Source organism: Nannospalax galili, unplaced genomic scaffold (genome assembly GCF_000622305.1).
Source record: "Nannospalax galili isolate Female #2095 unplaced genomic scaffold, S.galili_v1.0 scaffold334, whole genome shotgun sequence".
Taxonomy (NCBI): Eukaryota; Metazoa; Chordata; class Mammalia; order Rodentia; family Spalacidae; genus Nannospalax; species Nannospalax galili.
The window spans coordinates 2,287,915-2,310,283 of NW_008336888.1; the positions used below are offsets into that span (position 1 = coordinate 2,287,915).

General features: G+C 39.5%; 1 protein-coding gene across 11 annotated transcripts in view; it reads left to right on the top strand.

Annotated features, from left to right (window-relative positions):
* Positions 1–22,369, top strand: part of Vps13b (vacuolar protein sorting 13 homolog B) — a 723,076-nt gene that overhangs the window by 74,373 nt on the left and 626,334 nt on the right. For all 11 annotated transcript variants that reach the window (XR_003849285.1, XM_029562767.1, XM_029562766.1 and 8 more), the window contains exons 14-16: positions 6,620–6,789; positions 18,119–18,313; positions 19,603–19,727. Coding sequence is in view for 10 of the 11 variants with exons in the window: in XM_029562767.1 (XP_029418627.1) it covers positions 6,620–6,789; positions 18,119–18,313; positions 19,603–19,727 (490 nt within the window). In the remaining variant the exon portion in view is untranslated. The remainder of the gene's footprint in view (positions 1–6,619; positions 6,790–18,118; positions 18,314–19,602; positions 19,728–22,369) is intronic.

Sequence of the window (22,369 nt, forward strand, 5' to 3'; positions counted from 1 at the left end):
CGCCTCTTTCCATGCTGAACAGGGATGCAGGGTGAGGCAATTGGAGTACCCCTCCAGTGGGTCTATCTAAAAAGACTCCCAAATTGCAAAACTCTTGTCTCTAAAGGGAAAAGAAAGTCCTTGAATCATGAATAGGAGATGTGAAGGAGAAGTAAAGGCAAGAGTAATTAGCATTACAAGTTCTAGACAGGGAACTAGAACAAAGTCAGAACAGGGCAATTTTCAAATGTTCATTTGACAGTCCATTGGAGTTTCTTGACAAGGGCTTCCAAAAGCATCCCTCTATTGGGTTCTTCCTCATTTTTCTTTTGTCTTCCAAGGCTGGGCTAGTTGGCTGGGAAGAGTGGCTGGATACTCAGGTGAGGGTCCAGAGACCCTGCTTGGCACAACCTTCAACAAGCCCAATTGTGACTATGTTTAGTGATCAGGCTCAGCCGAAGTCATGATGATGGTATTTATTTCATGCAGAAGGTAGTACTGTATAGCATCATCTTATTAAAAGGACTTGTAATTTAAAAGGATTTGGTGCTAGGAGCCACATATGAGGGAGAACATACATCGTTTGTTTTTCTGAGTCTTTGTTACTTAAGTTAGTAGAACAGTTTCTAGATCCATCCATTTACCTACAAATTTCATTATTTCATCTTAATTTACTGCTGAATAGAACTCCATTGTGTAAATATACTACGTTTTTGTTAACCAGTCGTCAGTTGAGGGACACTTAGGTTGCTTCCATCTCTTAGCTATTGTGAAAAGAGCAGCAACAAATGTGATTGTACAAGTATTTCTACAATAGGATGAGTCCTTTGGGTATATGCCAAGGAGTGGTATCACCGGGTCATATGATAGGTTCCTTTTTGGTTTTTTAAGAGTTCGCCACACTTTTTCCATAGAGGCTGCGTGAGTTTGCAATCCCACCAGCAGCGACTGAGCATTCCCTTTTCTCCACATCCTCACCAACATTTGATATCATTTGTTCTCTGGATCCTAGCCAGTCTGATTGGGGTAAGGTGATACCTTAGGGTGGTTTTAATTTGCATTTCCCTAATTACTAAGGATGTTGGACACTTTTTGAGATGTTTCTTAGCCACCTTTATTTTTTCCTTTGAGAGCTCTCTGTTTAGATCTTTTAATTGGGTCATTTGGTTTCTTGATTCTTTGTTTTTTGAATTTTTTATATATTCTAGATGTTAAACCTGTGTCAGATATGTGACTGGTGAAGATTTTTTCCCATTCTGTGGGTTTTCTCTTCACTTTTCTGATTACTTCTTTTGCTGTATGCTGTATTTTTAGTTTAATGAGGTCCCATTTGTTGATTCTTGAGCTTGTTTCCTGAGCAATTGATGTCCAGTTTAAAAAATCCTTTCCTACACCTATATCTTGTAGGTTATTGCCAATGTTTTCTTCTAAGAGTTTCTCTAATAGTTTCAGGGTTTCCAGTTTCACATTGAGGTCTTTGATCCATTTGGAGCTGACTTTTGTACAAGGTGAAAGATAAGGATGTAGTTTCATTCTTCTACAGGGGGCGATCCAGTTTTGCCAGCACCATTTGTTGAAGACGTTGTCTTTCCTTCATTGTGTGTTCTTGGCACCTTTGTCAAATATCAGGTGGCTGAAATTGCCTTTATTTGGATTTGGGCCTTCAATGATGTTCCATTGATCTATGTGTCTGTTTTTGTGCCAGTACCATGCTGTTTTTATGCCTGTGCCTCTGTAGTATACTTTGAGATCTGGTATAGTAATCCCCCCAGCGTTGCCCTTTGTGCTCAGGGTTGCTTTGGTTCTTTGGGGTCTTTTGTGCCTCTATATGAATTTAAGGATGGATTTTTGTAATTCTGTGAAGTATGTCATGGGGATTTTGATTAGGATTGCATTGAATCTATATATTGCTTTTGGTAGGTTGGTCATTTTAACAATATTAATTCTTCCAATCCATGAACATGTGAGGTCCTTTCATCTCTTGGTGTCTTCCTCAATCTCTTTCTTTAATGATTTAAAATTTTCATTGTAGAGATCTTTGGTGTCTTTGGTCAGATTTATTCTAAGATATTTTAATTTTTTTTGCAGCAATCATGAAGGGGAACATTTCCCTGTATTCTTTCTCCAATTGCTTGTTGGTATATAGAAAGGCTACTGATTTCTGTAGATTGATTTTATAACCTGTCAGTATACTGAAAGTTTTGATTAGTTCTAGGAGTTTTCTGGTGGAACTTTTGGGATTTCTTGGGTATAGTATCATATCATCTGCAAAAAGTGATAGTTTGATCTCATCTTTTTCAATCAGTACTCCTTTAATCCTTCTCCTGTCTTACTGCTCTAGCAAGAGTTTCAAGCACTTCGTTGAAAAAGAGTGGAGATAATGGACATCCTTGTCTGGTTCCTGATTTTAATGGGAATGCTTCCAGTTTTTCTCCATTTAGAATGATATTGGCTGTGGGTTTGTTGTATATAGCTTTAATCATGTTGAGGTATGCTCCCTCCAGTCCAGTTCCTTCTAGGACTTTGAATATAAATGCATGCTGAATTTTATCAAAAGCCTTTTCTGCATCTATTGATATAACAATGTGGATTTTGTCTTTGAGTCCATTTATACGATTAATGACATTTATTGACTTGTGTTGAACCATCCCTGTATCTCTGGGATAAAGCCTACTTGATCATAGTGAATGATCTTTTTGATGTCTGTCTGTATGTGATTTGCAAGTGTCTTGTTGAGAATTTTTGCATCTATGTTCATTAAGGATATGGGTCTATAGTTTTCTTTTTTTGGTTGTGTCTTTACCCAGTTTGGGTATTAGAATGATGCTGGCTTCATAGAAAAATTTGGGAGTTCTCCTTCTATTGTTTTGAATAATTTAAATGTCTGGTAAATTCTTTTGTAAATCCATCTGGGCGTGGACTTTTTTTAGTTGGGAGATTTTGTATTACTGTTTCCATTTCCTTATATGTTATGGGTCTGTTTAAACTGTTGATATCTTCTTGGTTTAACTTTGGAAGTTCCCATGATTTCAGATATCCATCCATTTCTTTTAGACTTTCAGATTTAGTAATTTTTAGGTTTTAAAAATATTCCCTTATAATGGTCTGGATCTTTTGGGTGTCTGTTGTGATGTTTTCCCTTCATCTCTGATTTTGTCGATTTGGGTTTGCTCTTTCTTTCTTTCTTTTGGTTAACTGAGCTAACAGGGTGTCTATCTTGTTTAGCTTTTCAAAGAACAAGCTCTTAGATTCTTTGATTCTTTGTATTGTTTTTGTTTCTATTTCATTAATTTGTGCTCTGATTTTTGTTATTTATTCTCTCCTGCTGGGTTTGGGTTTCATTTGTTCTTGCCTTTCCAGTGTTTTGAGTTGTAGTGTTAGGTCATTTATTTGAGCTCTTTCTGATTTTTTAATGTAGGCACTTAGAACTATAAACTTCTCTCTTAGGACTGCTTTTAATGTGTCCCAAAGGTTGTGTTGTGTTGTATTATCCTTTTTGTTGAATTCCAGGAATTCTTTTCTTTCTTAATTTCTCCTTTGACCCACTCATTGTTTTGGAGTGTGTTGTTCAATCGCCAGCCATGAGTTCGTGTAGTGAGTAGGGCTTTGTCCAGTGTTGATTTTGAGTTTTATTGCATTGTTGTCCAATAGATTGCATGGAATTATTTCAGCATCTTTGTATTTGTTGAGGTTTTTTTTGTGGCCCAGTATGTGGTCAATTTTTGAAAAAGTTCCATTGGTGTGCTGCGTAGAACATGTATTCTTTGGTGCTTGGGTGGAATATTCCAAAGATACCTATTAGGTTCATTTGATGTATGGTATCATTTAATTCAGATGTCTCTCTGTTTATACTTTTTCCAGTTGACCTGTCTAATGGTGAAAGTGGGGTATTGAAATCCCCTACTATTTCTGAGTTGGGGTTAATCTGTGTCTTAAAGTTCTGTAATGATGTTTTTATGAATTTGGGTGCACCAGAATTTGGTGCATATATATTAAGGATTGTAATATGTTCTTGGTTCCTTTGATCAGAATGAAGTGACCCTCTTTATCTCTTCTGATTGGTTTTACCTTGAAGTCTATTTTGTCAGATATTCAAATTGCAACCCCTGCTTTTTTCTTAGTGCCATATGCTTGGAATATTCTTTTCCATCCTTTTACCTTAAGGTAGTGCCTGTCCTTGAAGGTGAGATGGGTTTCTTGCAGACAGCAAAGGGATGGATTTTGTTTCTTAATCCATTCGCTTAGCCTGTGTCTTTTGACTGGGGATTTAAGTCCATTGATATTTAAGGTTATTATTGAAAGATGTGTATTCGTTGCCATCATTTTGATTGCTGTTTTTTTTTTCTCTAATTTTGTGTTTCCTAGATTATACTTTTATTTATTTTCTTTTGTTGCCACTGGGGTATATTTGTTTCTCTCTCCACTGTCTGTATTGCTTCAAGTATTCTTTGAAGGACTGGTTTTGTGGACATGTATTCTTTCAGGCTATTCGTGTCATGAAAGATTTTTCTTTGCCCCTCAAGTATAATAGATATTTTTGCTGGGTATAGTATTCTGGGATGGCATTTATTGTCATGTAGAACTGGAAATACCTTAGTCCAGGTTCTTCTGGCTTTCATAGTTCACATTGATAAGTCAGTTGTAATTCTGATGGACTTTCCTTTGTATGTGACTTGTTTTTCTTTTGCTCCTTTTGGTATTCTCTCTTTGTTCTGTACATTTAGTGTTTTTGCTATGATGTGTCCTGGGGAGTTTCTTTTTCTGATCCTGTCTATTTGGCGTTCTGTTTGCTTCCTGTATTTGTATGTGGATGTCTTTCCTTAATTTTGGGAAATTCTCTTCTACAATCCTGTTTAAAATCTTATCAACACCATTAACCCGAAATTCTTCTCCTTCCTCTATTCCTATGATCTGTAGATTTGGTCTTTTCATCTCTTGCATATTCCATTCCTGTGATTTTAAAATATTTTCCATCATCTTTGCTTGAGTGGTCCAGTTCTTCAACTTTATCCTCCAGTGTTGATATTGTGTTTTCCATTTTATTTATTCTACCTGTGAGGCTTTCCCCTGTTGTTTCAAGTTGGGTTATTGAGTTTTGCACTTCCTTCTCCATTTATGCCTGAGTTTTCTTCAGTGTTTCTGTCTCTTTTGTGAATTCATTCAGTTTATCCCTATCTTTTAACTCTTTGATTTGTTTGTTTGTGTGTTCTTTAATTTCATTGAATTCCTTGATCATGTTTATGATCTTTTAAATTCAGTGCCCTGGGTTATCTCTAGGGGGTTCTCCTTGTAGAGCTCTTCTACAGGTTGGTGGAGTTTCATGGGGACATAGTGCTTTGGCGGCGTTTCCATTTTATTATTCTTTCATTGTGATTTTGGCATGTGAATCTCTTTTGTTATGATTCTGATATCATTATTAAGTTGAAGTGTACTTCTTTTTGTATTATTGCGGTATCTAGGTCCTTTCGTCTTTGGTTATGTAATCCTGGTTGGTACAGGTTCAGGTTCTTTCAGATTCAATTTGGAGGGAACTAATGGCTTCAGATCAGCTATTGAGGAGTACCCACAGAGCCCAATTCAGGTTCCAGTCAGGTATACTCAGGCTTTCTTCACCATGTGGAGGCAGGATCCATGGGCTTTCAGTCAGTCCCCTGCATTCTCAGGCCCTCTGCCCGAGGGAGGCCAGAGGGAGGCCAGAACTCGGCACTCTTTGGTGGTCTGCTAAAATCAGAGCGGGCACTCTATGTAGGTGTGCTGAGATCAGAGTACTACAGATAGCCACCCTCTCAGGCTATCTGCTAGTATCTCAGCCTTAGCCTACCAAAGCCTGATCTGTCCTGGGGCCTTGGGTGGGGCCTCAAGAAATACCAGGTAGGGGGGCTTGGTATGCAATTAGAGGAAGCTCACTACCTTGTGGAGGCAGGATGCTGGACTCCAAGTTCCCTGAGTTCTCAGGCCAGAACTTGGTACTCTGTGGAGGTCTTCTGAGATCCGAGCCTCTCCACCAATGGGAGGTCCAAACCCACCCTCTGTTTTTAGGTTTTTAATATTTGAAAATATCTGCCTTTGTGGAGATCTCCTTGTCTCCATCTATACAGAGCTTTATCAGGGTATTTGTCTGTGGCAAATACTTTTCTCCCTTTTGTGTCTTGCCTTTCCATTGTCCTTTTGATACTTTGATGACTAGAGAGTTGATATTCTGTTTTTTATTATTTTTAAAATTTTATGTGTATGGGTGCATTTCCTGCCATGTATGTAAGTGCATTCATGTCGTGCAGTGCCCTTGGAAGTCAGACAAGGGCATCAGATCCCCTGGAACTGGAGTTACAGATGGTTGTTAGCTGCCATGTGGATGCTGGGTTCAGAATGTAGGTCTTCTACAATAGCAGCCAGTGCTCTTAACCGCTGAGCCATGTCTCTAGGCCTTGCTAGTCTTTTAAAAAAGAAATTAGGAATTTCTGAAAAGAAGTATTTAAAAAATTTAAGTTTTATATAGTAAAGACTTCTGTATGTATATCTAGAGTAATTTGTGACTGCTTCACTGTTTAAGAATTTGAGAAATTGAGTAATTTTTAAATTGTTTAGAAAAATTAATTTTTTAAAAATATTCTTTACTAAATTTTCATTATTTTCATTTTAGAAAGTAAAGATGAAAAGGAAACAGTACTGAATCCTGAAGAAGTGGCTTCTCTGGAGGAATATAGTCCTACTCGACATACAAGCATTACTGTCCTCAAATGCACCTGCACAATTTTCCTGGCTGAATTTAATTTGCTTGACCATTTACTTCCTGTCATTATGGGAGAAAAGGTATATTTGCAATTCAGTAATCTTTTTCCTTTGATGCATGCATAATTTTGGTTATTAAAGGAAAGTTTGGTTGTATAGTTCTCCATGATAGAGCAAAAACAATGTAATTGTGGTTGCTGATTCTTAGAAGGTATCATTAAAAAAATATTTTAATAAAATAAGGCCAGGCATGGTGGCACACATCTGTAGTCCTAGTACTTGGGAGGCAGAGGCAGGTGGATTTCTGTGAGTTCAAGGCCAGACTGATTTACATAGTGAGTTCTAGGCCAGCTGGTTCTAACAGGGAGACCCTGCTTCAAAAAGACCCCTTCCCCCCCCCCAATTAATACAATAAACGTAAGCTAGGGTCGTGTAAAGTAATGTTGATGTGTATCGGCCTCCAGAAATGAGACCATATACTGTTTGTTCTAGCTTGTTTCTCCATTGCTGTGACAAAACACTCTGACCAATACCACCTTGGGGAGGAAAGGGTTTATTCAGCTTATATCTCCAGGGTTACAGTTCATCAGTGAGGGAGCCCAAGGTAGGAACTCAGGGTAGGAACCTGGAGGCAGGAGCTGGAGCACAGGCCATGGAGGAATACTGCTTACTGGCTTGTTCTGTCCCATGCTCAGCCTGCTTTCTTTTTCCTCTTCTTTTGTTTTTGTCTTTTTGAGACAGGATCTCCTTGTAGCCCCAGCTGTCCTGGAACTCATTATGTAGACCAGGCTGGCCTTGAACTCAACAAAGGTCCGCCAACCTCTGCCTCCCAAGCGCTGGGATTAAAGGTGTGTGCCACCATGCCAGGTTCAGCCTGTTTTCTTATGTGCCACAGGCTCACCTGCCCAGGGGTGGCACCATCCACAATGGGCTGTGCCCTTCCACTTCACTCAATAATCAAGAAGATGCCCCATAGGCATGGCCACAGGCCAGTCCAATGGAGGCAATTCCCCAGTTGAGGCTCCCTCAACCCAGGTGTGTCAGGTTGAAAACGGAAGTTATCTAGCACATTGCTATATTACCTTAGGCATTTGCTTTGTATCTTTAATTCTTTTTCTTTTCTGAAAAGCTGAAGAAAGTTTATTTTCAAGCAAGCTTATATATAGATTTAGGGACTAAGAAATCAAAGGTTCAGGCGAGTTTACTTTTGACCTGTATAACCAATGCAAAATCAATAATAGTGTCAACTTCTTCTGTCCCATATGACAATATTGCAATTAAAGGGCCAAGTAACTTATATCGTGAATGGTTGGGCATGTGTTTTCTCATATGGCAGCTAAGTTTTTCATAGTTCCCCCAACTGTACCCTTTTTAAAAAAAGTTTTATTTTATGTGTATAAGTGTATTACTTGCATGTGTGTAAGTCCACCCATGTTGTGCAGTGCGTAGGGAGGCCAGAAGGCATTGGAATCCCTGGAACTGCAGTTATGGACGGTCCTTAGCCACCATGTGGGTGTTGGGAATGGAACCCCGGTTCTTTGCAAGAGCAGTCAGTTCTAACTGCTGAGCTATCTCTCCAAGCCCTCCCACTGTACTCTTAAAAGAGTGGTAGTTAGCCGAGTGTGGTGGTGCACGCCTATAGTCCCAGCAGTTGGGAGGCAGAGGCAGGTGGATCTCTGTGAGTTCAAGGCCAGCTTGGTCTACATAGTGAGTTCCAGGACAGCTGGGGCTACAAGGAGACCCTGATTCAAAAAGACCAAAAAAAAAAATTATATCAATTCAAAACAAAAAAACCCAAAAAGCAAACAAACAAAAACCTGAATGGTAGTTAGAAAATCCCATTTTCTACCTTTATGAGAGAAGCCAATAAGAAACTGTCTTGTCAGCTTTCCCCATGATGAGAACATGAATGAGAAACACTGTTTTAGTAGATCTTTGTAAGATGGGGGAAGAGCTTATGATTAGCACAGAATATTATACCATACCAAGGCTTAGCTCTGCTGTGGTAGAATCTTGCTTTCATCACTAGGATTTGTGTTAAGTATCATGATACTAAGAGCTGTTGCCCTAGACTTTTTTCTTTTTGGGCTTTTTGAGACAGGGTCTCCCTGTAGCCCCAGCTGTCCTGGAACTCACTATGTAGACCAGGCTGGCCTTGAACTCACAGAGGTCCACCTGCCTCTGCCTCCTGAGTGCTGGGATTAAAGGCATGTGCCACCATGCCCCGCTTGCCCTGGACTTTTTTGACTGTGCAATGAGATGATAGATATATTAACATACACTGAAGGATATCTTGTTTCTAAGTTTTGGGAGGTGAATGAAGCTGCTTTTAAACATCTGCGCAGGTTTTCGTGTGGATATAAACTTCCAACTCCCTTGAGTAAATACCAGTGAAAAGAAATGCTGGCTTGTATGGCAAGAGTATTTTTGGTTTTGTAAGATACTGCTAAACCGTCTTCTGATGTACTCATATGATTTTGCATCCCCGTGAGCAATGAATGAACATTCTTCTTGATCCACATCCCTGTTAGCATTTGATGCTGACAGAGTTTTAGAATTTTTGTCTTTCAATTTTTTTTAATTTAAAAATATTTTTATTAGCATTGCTTTCTTTAAGAAGTAACATGAGGGGCTGGAGAGATGGCTCAGTGGTTAAGAACACTGACTGTTCTTTCAGAAGACCCAGGTTCGAATCCCAGCACCTACATGTCAGCTAACAACTGTCCGTAAGTCCAGTTCCAGGGGATCCGACAGCATCTTCTGTCTTCCACAGGAATTGCACGATACGGGTGTACTTACCTACACACAGGCAATACACGCATACATATACACATAACATAAAAATAATAAATAAAATATTAGAAAAAAAAGAAGTAGCATGATTACATTGGAAGACTTTGTATAGGTGGAGAATTTGGAAAGTGAGTGAGTGGCAAACTTACATAGGCACAATGACAAATTTCACATTATTATTGAAGTTTGGTAGTACAGTTTTGTCAGTTCCAATAGGTGTGTTGTAGCATCTCATTTTGCTTTGCATTTCCCTGATGACATAAGATGTGGAACACCTTTTCATTTGCTTATTAACCTTCCTTTGGTGGGGTGTCTTGTCAGATGTGTTGCTCATGTTTTAATAGTTTTACCTGTTTTAATACTGACTTGTAGAGTCCTTGCATATTTTGGATAATAGTTCTTTATTTTAATTTTTTCTTTATTGATTTTTATTTTATGTGTATGAGTTTTTTACCTGCATTGTAAGTATATGATGTGCATACAGTGTTCACAGAGGTCAGAAGAGGATGTTGGAGCCTTTGTAACTGGAGTTACAAATGGGTGTTAGGCTCCATGTGGGTGCTGAGAACTAAACCTAGGTCCTCTGCAAAAGCAGTTGGTGCTTTTAATAACTGAGGCATCTCTCCAGCCCCAATAGTTCTTTAATCAGATGTGTTTTTCCCAAGTACTTTTCCTCAGTCTGTGGCTTATCATGTTCCTAAAAGTATCTTTCACAGAGAACTTTTAATTTATAGCAAAGTCTAGGTTATTAATTCTTCCCATGTTTTCGTTGTACTTCTTTTTAGAGGTTTTGGCCATACTTGTGCTAGGAATTGACTCATTTCATCTAGATACCAAATTCAGGGCATTGAATTGTTTATAGGATTTTCTTTCTGTTTCACTTAATGTCTTTGGCTTTTTTAAAGGTCTTTAATTTTGTTTTTGAATTGCCTGTAGTTTGCACATGATTTATCTATGTATAGTTTTGTTATACAGTTTTAAATACTTGTAATTTTTTTACTGTGCTTCTCAGTTTTGACTGTTTTTGTTGAGATAGTCTCAAGTCATGGACTTGTTCTTTAACTATAACAATTTTCAAAGGGAAAATTGCTAATAAGGAGATCTCACTTAGAAGTTGGCCCCAAATCTGCATGAAATTCCTTTCATATTGTTAGCTAACTCCTAAGCTGTCTAAGTGCAGCTTAAACTATTAGGAAATCTATCTGAAAACAGCATTGAAAGAGCAAAGTAGAAATTTCACTATGTACATGGTATTGGGTATCAACCATTAGGATTAAGCCCTGTGAAGTAAGCACTTGCTACTTTTCTTTAGAACTTTTGAGGGTAGCACATTAGAGTAAGTACAGATAGAAGTGGATTATCCCTAAAAAGCCCAGTTCTGGTCCTGAATGAGACCAGGATGATTTGCTTATATTTGGTCTGTCTGCTGAAGAGCAGTTAACTCACTTTGGAAGAAGATAATGTTCTATGATGTTGGCTGCCTAGTAAAGATTATGAGTTATATCCAAACCAGAACCAATTAAAATTAAGTTAATGAAAAAATTAATAGGAAAGCACTCTTAAGGTTAAGATATTGTGATTATTTCATGTGTACTTTAACCCTCATAACTTCATTGAAAAATTTTAAGATAAGGAATATTATCAGAAATAAAGAGAACTACTTCATAGTATTAGATATGTCTGATTAAGGAATGAGGAACATATATGATTCCAACAAATGTTTAATCAAAGAGTATGTACTGTGTATTTCCATCATATGACATTAGAAAGGGACAGAACTGAGCTGCACTGATTGAAGTGAGAATATTGGTTATCTCCCAGTAGTATTGTGTTACCTGGAAAGGGAACCAGATAGCATTCCAGATGTCTTCAGATGGTAGTTATAAAGACTCATTGAGCTCTGCCTAAAGATTTGTATGCCTTGTATGTTATTTTTTATAGTAATCCAAAGTAAAATCATTTAGAAAGTAAAGCAAAGCAATAACGGGATAGAAAGTAGTTTCAAAATTATTTTTTAAAAGTTTTTATATTGAGCTTTTGTTTTTTTATATAACAGTTTTTAATCAAATTTAGACTCCCTCCCCCAACCATACCTTCCCCATCCCTCCACTGGAAATAATGTATTACACCATACATGGTAAGTCCTATCCAGTCAAGCAATTGTACCTAGATGCCCTTTGGTGTAAATTTGTCCACTGGAGTCTAGTCAATCCATCTAGTGATCATATGTAAGGCATAATCTCTCTCACCCAGTAGCAATCAGTTTCTAGTAGTTCTCAGTCTAGGGCTGGCTTGCCACCCATTTCTCTCCTCCTCTCTGGGCCCTTGTTTAATTGATTTGGCATGGGGTCCTGTGCTCAGTGCCACCATTGCCACAAATACACATATGCAAGCTTCCAGTGGCCTGAAAACCTCTGTTTCCCTGTGTTCATGAACCAGCCCTGACTCTTACAATCTTTTTGCCCCTCTTCTGCAATGGTCCCTGAGCCATGGGTGTGTGAGGTTCAAAATAGGAGTCCTATCCAGTGATACACACTCTGTAGTCTCTTATTCTTTAAAAGCTGGCCAGTTGTGGTTTTCTGTGTGCATCACACTCGGTTGTATAAGGAAGCTTTATTGGTGAGAGTAGAAGGATACATTAGTTTTCTCTCTACCCCTTGTTCTGCTCTGTTCCTTGAGCCTTAGTTGTAGAGCTTCAACTGTAGATGTGTCACGTGGTACTGGACATCTCTCAGACATATATTCTCTGTGTTTGACCAGTTGTTCAATTCTGCAGTAGCCTCCATCTGTTTCAAAAAAAAAAGCTTCTTTGATGAGTGGTATACAGTATGCTTGTCTATAAATACAAGGATCGATATTTAGCATATGGTAAGAAATTTCATTTGTCTAGAGATATGAAAGAGATAGGATTTTCTCTAGGATCTACGTCCTCCTCTTCTATATATATTTGACAGAGCTTACAGTGTCACCTATGAGTTTACTCCCAGTGAAGGGGCTTTAAGTTCAATTAGATAGTTGTTGATTGCCCCATAGATAACAGTGCCACTACTGCACCAATAGCAGTAGTTTGCCATGCCAGTCTTTATGGTTATAAGGCTTTAGGGCTATGTTGGACCATTGCTTGTTTATTCCCTTGGCAGTTTGCATATTATCATGTAGCATTATGATAGCCAAATTTTGGTTAGAAGGCTTCCAGGTCAATTCCTGCTCCATTACTTCAAGTCCTGTATCCGAAGTATGTCCTGTCTTCAGCTGTAGGGTCTTATCTACTAGTCCTGGGAGATAACCAAGAGGTTTGGCAATAGCCTGTGTTTTGGGGGGAGTTTTGTGGACCACTCTTACCAACCACTCAAAGGGAGGTCTCTTCTGTCTGGCACTTGCCAAGCAGGTCCAAAGTATACATAAGGACTAATGTTCAGACACTATATAAGCATTTCTCAAGGAGTTTTGAGGGCATCACATTTCCCCAAGATTCATTCATCTCTACTCTTTTTCCTCCTATTCTGTTTCCCTCCTCCCTCCCCAGTCCCAGCGCCCCCATCCTACCAATTCTCCCTCCACTAACACCTACCTCCCACCATCCCCCTCTCCTTATCTCCCCCCAGCCCCCACCCCCAGCTTGGCTCCTTGCATATCTCTCCCTCCTCTCCTCCTGGCCAAACGCTCCCAGTTTCCCCACCTACCACCTGGTAACATCTGTTCCCTAATATCCTCCTCTCAGAGTCTTTCTTTTTCTTTACCTCCATGTATCCTTTCCATTTTTCTGACTCCTGGTGTTAAATCAGAATGTATGTACTCACATATAAGGGATTGATGCTATAATCTCCAAATGAGGGAGAACATATGTTGCTTGCTTTTGTGCTTTTGTGTTTCTTCACTTAGTCTAACACTCTCAACTTCTATCCATTTACCTGCAAATTTCATAGCTTCATCTTACTGCTGAGTAGATCTTCATTGTATAAATGTACCACATTTTCATTATCCATTTATCAGGTGAGGGACATTTAGGTTGTTTCCATTTCTTAGCTATTGTGAAGAGATCAGCAACAAACCTGGATATACAGGTATCTGTACAGTAGGATGAGTCCGTCTGGTATATACCAAGGAGTGGTATCACTAGATCATATGGTAGGTTCATTTTCAGTTTTTTTGAGAGTTAGCCACACTGCTTTCCATAGTGGTTTCACCAGTTTGCATTCCTACTAAGAGTGAGTGAGTGTTCTTTTTTCTCAACATCCTCTTCAGCATTTGGAGTCTTTTGTTCTCTGACTGGAGTAACATGGAATCTTAAAGTGGTTTTAATCTGCATTTCTCTAATTACTAAGATTGTTGAGCACTTTTTAAGGTACTTCTTTGACTTTTTTTTATATTTGTATTTTTTTTCAGATTTTTAAAAAACTAATAACCACATACTTAGAAGAAGCATTTCATTACAACTGCATTGACATATTCAATAACAATTTTCTGAGCTAAGATGCATCTTTTTCAAAATTGGCTGTAAATTTTGAGGTTTACAGTTGAATTGTTACAGTTATATAGTATTTTACTCAGTATAAACCCTATAAGACATAAAATTAAATGAGGTTTTAACCTTTCAAAAAGATCTCTGCGATGGACTTACCCCGTAGAGAGGCCTGCGGGTTGGATAGAGGCCTGCAAGTTCTGCAGGCCCAGGAAAGCAGAGGGAGGTGAGGGCGGGGCCAGGTCCAGAAGCAGTGCTCCTGGGCTCCAGAGAAGGCACTGCGTTGGTTTGGATGCAAAGGATCAGGAATCAGTGGTGGCTCCCCAGGTGTATGTGGCGCCAAGACAAGGAATGGGACAGGACCCACCCAGGCTAGGAGGAGAGACCCACAGGGGAGATGGGAGGGTGAATGAGGCTGGAGGGGTCAAGGCGGAGGGCCAAAGAGAGAGGCCTTTGGGGAGGAGAGAGGCCTAAGGGTCCTGCAGGCCCCAGTAAGCGGAGGGAGGTGAGGGCAGGGCCAGGCCCAGAAGCAGTGCTCCTCAGAGAGAGAGGCCTGTGGGACCTTCTTTGCCATTTTTATTTCTTTGTTTGAGAGCTCTTTGTTGAGGTCTATAGCCAATCTTTTTATTGGGTTATTATTTTCTTATTTCTCTGTTTTTTGAGTTCTTTGTATATTCTGGCTATTAATCCTCTGTTGGGTGTGTAGGTGGTAAAGATTTTCTCCCACTCAGTGAGTTTCCTCTTCCCTTCCTTGGTTGTCTCTTGCTGCACAGAAGTTTTGTAGCTTAATGAGGTCCGACTTATTGATTGTTGACCTTAATGCTGGCACAGCTGGTATCCGATTTAGAAAGCCCTTTCCTATATCTATATCTTGGAGGGTACTTCCTATGTTTTCTTCTAGCAGTTTCAGTTTTATATTGAGGTCATTGATCAATTTGGAGTTGACTTTTGTGTAGGGTGAAAGATAAGGCTCCAATTTCATTCTTCTGCAGGTGGACATCCAGTTTTTCCAGCACCATTTGTTGAAGATGCTGTCTTTCCTCTGTTGTGTGTTCTTGGCAAGATTATTGAATATCGGATGGCTTAAATTCCATGTACTCATGTTTGGGACTTCTGTTATGTTCCATTGATCTACATGTCTATTGTTGTGCTAGTACCATGTCGTTTTTATGACTATAGTTCTGTAATATAATCTGAGACCTGGTATTGGGATTCTCCCAGCATTATTCTTTTTGTTCAACAGTGCTGTGGCTATCTGGGGTCATTTGTGATATCTGATGAATTTTAGGATGATTTTTTTCAAACTGTGCAGAGAATATGTGGGTATTTTGATTGGGATTGCATTGAATCTAAATTGCTTTTGGTAAGATGGTCATTTTCACAATATTGATTCTACCAATCCATGACCATGGTAGGTCTTTCCATCTCCTAGTGTCTACCTCTATCTCTTTCTTTAGCGATTTGAAATTTTCATTGTAGAGCTCTTTAATATCTTTAGTTAGGTTTTCCCTAAATATATTTTTGAAGTTACTATGAATAGGAGGGTTTCACCAAATGCTTTTTCTGATTGCTTGTTATTGGTTTATAGAAAGGCTACTGATTTTTTTAAGTTGATTTTGTAACCTACAACTTTTCTGACAGTAATAATCATTTTTTACAATTTTCTAGTGGAATTTTGGGATCTTGCATGTATAATATCATATCATCCGCAAATAGAGATCATTTGACCTCTTCTTTTCCAATTTGTATGCCTTTAATTTCCTTCTCTTGTCTCACTTCTCTTTCAAGAGTTTTGAGCACTATATTGAAAAGGAGTGGACATAATGGACAGCCCTGTCAGGTTCCTGATTTTAATGGGAATGCTTCCAGTTTTTTTCCATTTAGAATGTTGTTGGCTGTGGGTTTGTTGTATATAAGTTTAATTATGCTGAGGTATGTTCCCTCCAGATCAGTTCCTTCCAGATCAGTTCCTTGTAGGACTTTTAATATAAACGCATGTTGGATTTTGTCAAAGGCTTTTTCTGCATTTATTGAGATGACCATGTGGTTTTTGTCTTTCAGTCTATTTATATGTTTTATTACATTTATTGACATACATATATTGAACTATGCCTGCATCTCTGGGATAAAGCCTTTTTGATCATAGTGGATGATCTTTTTTTGTATGTTTATATGCGGTTCGTGAGTATTTTGTTGGATATCTTTGCATCTATGTTCATTAAAGATATGGGTCTATAGTTTTGTTTGCTGTCTCTTTACCTGGTTTTGGTATTAGAGTAGCACTGGCTTCATAGAAGGAATTTGGGAGTTCTCCCTCTGTTTCTATCTTTTTGAATAATTTAAGAACTTTGATTGTAGATCTTTGACTGTCTGGTAGAATTCTACTGAGAATCCATTTGGGCTTGGGCTTTCTTTAGTCAGGAAGTTTTGTATTACTGTTTCAATTTCCTTATTTTTTATAGGTCTGCTTAGGTTGTTGTTCTCGTCTTGGTTTGATTTTGGTGCTGTTCATCCATTTTGGTGTTGAATTCATCCATTTCTTTTAGATTTTCAAATTTAGTGGAGTATAGATTTTTAATGTATTCCCATACAATTTTCTGGATTTTTGGGTGCCTTTTGTGATGGTTCCCCTTTTGTGTCTGATTTTGTTGATTTGGATTTACTCTTTTTCTTTTGGTTAACTGGCCTAAGGGTCTGTCAAAGAACCAGATCTTAGATGCAACGATTTTTTTGTATTGTTTTCTTTGTTTCTATTTCATTAATTTCTGCTCTGATTTTTGTTATTTCTTCTTGTCTGCTAAGTTTGGGGTTGGTTTGTTCTTGTGAAGGAACTGGAGTCTGCCTAGGTCAAAGGATGGTGGGGGATAGGGTGGGGGTGGGAGAGAGGAATGGAATAAAGATGCAGTGGGCAGGATCTGACTTACCAGAGTATGCACTGGGCAGGTTTGTCAGACTGATTGTGGGCAGAGGAGAGGCAGGGAAGATTTCGGTTTGGGGACCCCCTGAGTAGGGATTTAGCGGTCGTGGTAGGCTTTTTTGCTAGTCTGGGTTAGGAAGCTAGTTTGGGATCTGAGATGAAGGAATTGGAGCCTGCCTCAGCCTAAGGCTGGCAGGGGACACGGTAGGGGTGGATGAGAGGAATGGAATAGAGACATGGTGGGCAGAATCTGACTACTAGAGTTCTGATTAGGCAGGTCTGTGTCTCATCCAGAGCCAGGGAAGATGGGGGAGGGGGTACCACCTGAGTAGGGATTTAGCAATCTATGTTAGGGTGTTTAGCTAGTCTGGGTTAGGAAGCTAGTTCAGGGATCTGAGGTGAAGGAATTGGAGCCTTTCTGTGTCCATGGCTGGCAGGGGAACAGCTTTAAAATGATTAATGATCCATAAACAATAAGGGTGCTGCATTCACCCTTATGTTCATTACTGTTTTTTCTGGATTAGAGAAAAACTTTGTTGCATAGATTATCTTTGGCTAGTACTGCAGAATGGCAGTGTTTGTGACATTGAAGTAAGATAGGACAAAACAAAGGAACTCATATTTGCATATTCTTCTGTATGGAAGTTTTTGATGTTCTTCACTGAAGTTAGAAGACATTTGGAAGGTTAGTTCTCAGAAAGGTAGAGGTACTTATCACCTAGGATGCAATTTTGAGCTATCTTGTAACTTAACCTGTGCGTGTTTGGGAGCTCAGAAAGGTGACTGCCAAAGCTTTCTGAATTCTCTAGGACTTTCTTGTGGCTTTAACATATGCATTGTTAGTAAATATGATTTGGACTAGATATTTTTCCTTCCTGCATAATTTGTTTGATTTTTACACTGGTGACTTTCACTTACTTTTTGGAATGATGAAGGAAATGTGGAGTGGTAATGTTCTTTTGGATTAAAAAATTAAAAAACATTAGCCAAAAGACCAAAAATAGTTTGACATAAATACATTCTTTAAAAGTTGAAGTATTCTTCAGGAATATAGAAGACATTCATATTTGATTATTGCATGAGAGTTCTAGATAAAGGCATTTCTAAGTAGATTTATCACTGTATAATATGGGAGTCTTAAGTATGTTTAGAGGGATGTGTGCAATAGTTGCCGTTCTAAAATAAATAAAAGTAAATAAATGAATAAAAATAAATAAAATTAACACTGTTATTTCCAGAACTCAAGTAACTTCATGAATACTACAAACTTCCAGTCTCTTCGACCTTTACCATCTATTCAGATATTGGTGGATAAAATTAATCTGGAACATTCTGTCCCGATGTATGCTGAACAGTTGGTACATGTAGTCAGCAACCTTACTCAGCCTTCTGACAATCTCCTTCATTATTGCTATGTACACTGTTATCTTAAGGTATGGAAACTGAATTTTCCTGTTTCTTAGTATCTATTTACTTTAGGAGTAGTAAATAAATTTCTTTGTTCTTAAAGTTTGTGTGTGTGTGTGTGTGTGTGTGTGTGTGTGTGTTCACATGTGTGCTCCTGCTATATAACCATGTGGGTACACGCACCTGCTGCGCCTGTAGAGCAAAGGTTAACATTTGATGTTTTCCTCCATCGACTGGACTGGCTGACCAGTTTGCCCTTGGGAATCCTCCTGTGTTGGGGTAACAGACATGTGCCACTGTGCTTGACTTTTTACATGGGTGCTGGGGGCACAAACTCAGGTCCTCGTGCTTGTGCATCAAATACTTTACCTCCTGAGCATCTTCCCAGCTGCCTCCCTGTTGAAAAATTATTTAAAATATAATTCTAGGGCTGATGAGATGGCTCAGTGTAGGTAAAGCACTTGCCACTAATCTTGCCACTTGTGTGAGTGCATGTGGAGATCAGAGGATAGTTTCCAAGAGTTGATTCAACACTTCCACCATGAAGGTTTCAGGGTTCAAACTCAGGTTCTCAGGCTTAGTGATAAGGACCTTTATCCCACTGAGCCATCTCACCAGTCCAGGTTTACTTTGTAAGTAGAGACCTCATATACAATTTCATGTTACAAACAAAGAAAATTGTAAAATACTAAATTCAAGATTTTGCCCCCCCCCCCACCATTGAGCACGGAGTTTCGTGTAAATGATTTCATGAAAAGATTTAAAGGACTTCACAAATGGATTCCTCACTGTTGGTCTGTGGTTTATATCCAGTGTTTTAAAGTTCTTAAATAATTGTATATTTGTCATGTAAGAAGAAACCAAGTTAAAGACAACCATTTCAGATTACTTTTAAATTCAAAGTGTTGAAATTTAACTATTTTCAAACCATGTGCAATAGAAAAACATGTTGTCTAGGTGTTTCATTTTCAAAGTGGACTAAACATAGTGACATATGGGGCTGGAGAGATGGCTCAGCGGTAAAGAGCACTGACCGCTCTTGCAGAGGACCTGGGTTTGAGTCCCAGTACCCACATCGTGGCTATGAACCATCCTTAACTCCAGTTCCAGGGGAATCCAAAGCTGTCTTCTGACATCCTCGATTGTACTACATGGGTGCACTCACATATGTGCAGGCAGTACACTCATACACATAAAATAAAAAAAAAGAGAAAAAATAATTGCAACATATTTATTGTGCAGCTGTTGATACTGACATATTTCATCCTCTGGTTACTAAAACTCTCAACTTTTTATTGTTTTTCTGTTGTTTCAGGTGTTTGGTTTCCAGGCAGGACTGACATCTTTGGATTGCAGTGGAGCTTACTGCTTACCTACACCAATTATTCCATCTTTCAGCACTGCCCTGTATGGCAAACTTCTCAGGTTCCCCACTCTCTGGTAAGTGTTTGTTAAAATGTGTTAATTTCTGTTTCATAATTTCTGAATGGAAAAAAATCCAAATGTATCTATCTTATGCTCATATGCTAATTTTATACAAAATCCAAGAAAGTCATGCTCTCTTTTACTGAGACCTAAGAAATGAAAATTCTTCTATTTTCAAAAAGAATTAAATAACAATATAAAAATATTATAGTTATTAGGACAGGTGTTGTGGTGCATGCTTTTAATCCTAACATTTGGGAGGCAGAGGCAAGTGTCTCTGTGAGATTGAAGCCAGCCTGTTCTACATGGTGAGGTCCAGGACTGCTGGGGCTACAGGAAGACCTTGTCTCCAAAAGATCAAAAGCAAACAAACATTAAAAAAATACTACAGTTATTAATTTTGTGTGTGTGCACATCTGTCATCTTCTTCCACCATTTTGGACTGGGGATTGAGCTTAGCCCTTAAGTTTGGTGGCAAACACTCTTTTTTTAAAAAAAAATATTTTATTTATTGCTCACCTCCCTCTGCTTCCTTGGGCCTGCACGACCCGCAGGCCTCTCTCTCCGGGGTAAGTCGATTGTGCCCTCCACGCCTTGACTCCCCCAGCCTCATTTACCCTCCCATCTCCCCCGCCGATCTCTCCTCCTAGCCTGGGTCCTGTCCCATTCCTTGCCTTGGTGCCCCAGACACATGGGGAACCACCACTGCTCCCTGATCTTTCACGTCTAGACCAACTCAGTTCCTTATCACTACCAGGAGGCCTCTCTCTCCGGGGTAAGTCGAATGCGCCCTCCGTGCCTTGACTCTCCCAGCCTCATTCACCCTCCCATCTCCCCTGCTGGTCTCTCCTCCTAGCCTGGGTCCTAACCCATTCCTTGTCTTGGCACCCCAGGCACCAGGGGAACCACCACTGCCTCCTGATCCTTGGCATGCAGACCAACTCAGTTCCTTCTCGGGTCCCCAAGAGCACTCTGTGCCTGGCCATGCCCTCACCTCCCTCTACTTCCCTGGGCCTGCAGGACCTGCCAGCCTCTTTCCTGGACACTGGGGCTGACCTTTCCTCTCCTGATCCTTTGTATCCAGACAAACTCAGCTACTCATTGTAGTCCCCAGGAGCCCTTGGGGCCACTTCCCACCCCCATCTTCCTTTGCATCTCTGGGTGGCATGACCACCAGCTGCCCTAGACCAGCATCTTTCCTCGACATGGCTCCCAGGCCAGTCCAATCCCCAAATTCCTGAGGCCAAAATCTTTCCTGGAGGGATCCAGACCTTAGGAGAAAGCCAGACAGCATCTGATCCTCATCTGACTTGGGCCTCTGTGGGAACTCCTGAAGACAAAAGCAATCTGGCCACTCCAATATGAAATCAAAAGAGAGAACTGGAAGCTTAGATGAATCAGTTTTTTATGCCCAAAAAGCAAACCACAAAGACACATAAAGTTTACAAAAAGAAGCAGACATAAACTTGAAGACTTGAGTCTCATACAAGAATCAGAAACTTCAAAAGAAATGCACATGTAAAATCACAGAAAAAATAGATAGAAATGGAGGGAGCACTTCCAAATTCCTTCTATGAAGCCAGCATCACTCTTTACCAAAGCCAGGTAAAGATACAACCAAAACAGAAAACTATAGACCCATATCCTTAATGAACATAGATGCAAAAATTCTCAACAAAATACTTACAAACCGCATACAGACACACATCAAAAAGATCATCCACCATGATCAAGTCGGCATTATCCCAGAGATGCAGGGATGGTTCAATATACATAAGTCAATAAACATCATAAATCATATGTTGGATGTGTTGCTGGTGAAGATTTTTCTCCTATTCTGTGGGTTTTCTGTTTGCTTCCTTGGTTGTCTCCTTTGATGTACAGAAGCTTTTTAGTTTAATGAGGTCCCATTTGTTAATTCTTGCCCTTGTTTCCTAAGCAATTGATGTCTGGTTTAGAAAATCCTTTCCTACGCCTATAAGCATCCATATGCATAGCTAAAGGCTACGTAACAAGGAACAATGCCAGTGTGGCCAAAGGGACTCCCAGATAGTAACTCAGCCTAGAACTGGGAACATGAACAGCAGACCCCAATCTTATCTATAGGAATATTGATGACTGATTGCAGCTAAATGAGGAACAGCTGACCCTCCTAAAACAAAGACCTCTCGATAGGCTGTCTAGATTCACCAGAAGGGCAAGTAGTGGGGATGGGCTGGGGGTGCCAACAATACAGTAGACAGTAAAAGGGATAAGGCCTCTAATGTGAGGACGGAGGCTATGGGAGGGTGCCATCTGGGAAGTGGGTGTATAGTTGAATAAGATGGTTTGGGATGTTCTGTGTGATACACACACACACACACACACACACACACACACACACACTCACAAATCAACAAATTAAAAAAATGTATTTGAGGAGGAAGCATGGAAATTTATGTCATGCTAATAAGTAGAGGTGATAAACATTACCATTGAAATCTACCCGTTGACTTTATAGACATACACAGGCGCCAAGGATCCGAGTGGAACCGATTATGACTAGTTATAATCAGATACATACAGATTAGAAATGCATGTGCCAATATCTCAGTGTTAGTAGCAAAAACAATGAGTCTTTCTGCAAGAACAATATATTCTAAAATGAAATGGAGATC